Source organism: Hipposideros armiger, unplaced genomic scaffold, assembly GCF_001890085.2.
Source record: "Hipposideros armiger isolate ML-2016 unplaced genomic scaffold, ASM189008v1 scaffold_62, whole genome shotgun sequence".
NCBI classification, from domain to species: domain Eukaryota; kingdom Metazoa; phylum Chordata; class Mammalia; order Chiroptera; family Hipposideridae; genus Hipposideros; species Hipposideros armiger.
Window position 1 is genome coordinate 4,978,902 of NW_017731412.1, and position 1,113 is coordinate 4,980,014.

At 50.8% G+C, this 1,113-nt stretch overlaps 1 protein-coding gene across 2 annotated transcripts in view; it reads left to right on the plus strand.

The window, feature by feature from the left end:
• Positions 1-1,113, plus strand: part of FBXW8 (F-box and WD repeat domain containing 8) — a 131,667-nt gene that overhangs the window by 100,448 nt on the left and 30,106 nt on the right. For both annotated transcript variants that reach the window (XM_019641588.1, XM_019641589.1), the window contains exon 8: positions 891-1,018. In XM_019641588.1, the coding sequence (XP_019497133.1) occupies positions 891-1,018 (128 nt within the window). The remainder of the gene's footprint in view (positions 1-890; positions 1,019-1,113) is intronic.

Below are 1,113 nucleotides of genomic sequence, written 5' to 3' on the forward strand. Positions count from 1 at the left end.
GTGTGTGTGTGTGTGTGTGTGTGTGTGTGTGTGTGTGTGTGTGTGTGTGTACGTGTACCAGGAGGCTTCTGAACTGTGAATTTGGGGACAAGAACTGTGTCCTTAGCACTCACAACAGTGACTGATCCATAGCAAGTATTTAATGGTAATTAAGTTGACTCGAATTACTGGTTTTTTTTTTTAATAAAAGACTTAATCTTCAGAAAAATGATTGATGAGTCATCCTTATTTTTTCTCTTTGCTGGAGAGAAGGCAGTGGACGTGTTCCCATTTAATGCACACGTTGCCTAGAGATGAAGAACGCCTTCTTACTTGCCTCCATACCTTGTGGCACAGAACTCCCTAAAATTAGCAAGTGGAGAGTGACTGAGGAGAGGAGCTGCTGGGACCAGGGCTTTGTAGCTTAGTCTCCAGGAATCACCTAGCAGTTAACTGCGCCAGCTTCGTCTTCCCGGACACACGTACAGCGAGGGGAAAAGAAAGAACTAACTGTACTGGCTCAGCTGCAACTCTGCATCTGTGAACGTCCCCATTAACTCCAAACCAGAGCAGCCAGCGACCTTCGTTGCCACGCCTCTTTTTCTGTGTTAGGAAACTGGGAAGCCTAATGCGCTCACTCGGCATCTTTCTTCATGTCCTTTGTGTTTGTTTGCACCTGGGCCTGAGGAGCTCTGGGCTTTTCCTTCATTCTCTTCTGCATTTCCTTTTGTCATTCTAACAGCCATATCCCTGTAATGTCATTACCTGGAAAAGGTCAGGAGACTTAGTGGCAGACCGTCTGTAATGGGAGGTGAGGTAATGGCCGTGCCCCGGACGACGCTGAAACGAAACTGGTTTGATGGAGGTCTGCTGGCTGGCATGGCACACCACCTATCTGTCTTCCTCCCCAGATCCTGGTCTATAGCCTGGAAGCGGAACGCTGCCTCTCCAAGCTGGGCAACGCGCTTGGCGACTTCACGTGCGTCAACCTCAGGGACAGCCCGCCCCATCTCATGGTCAGCGGCAACATGGACAGGAGGTATGTCTGAGGAACACACAGCCCTTTGCAGCCACAGCAGCTCCTGCCGCGGCCTTGCCACCGGCCTCCACCGCGCTCGCCCCTTTTCCTCTACG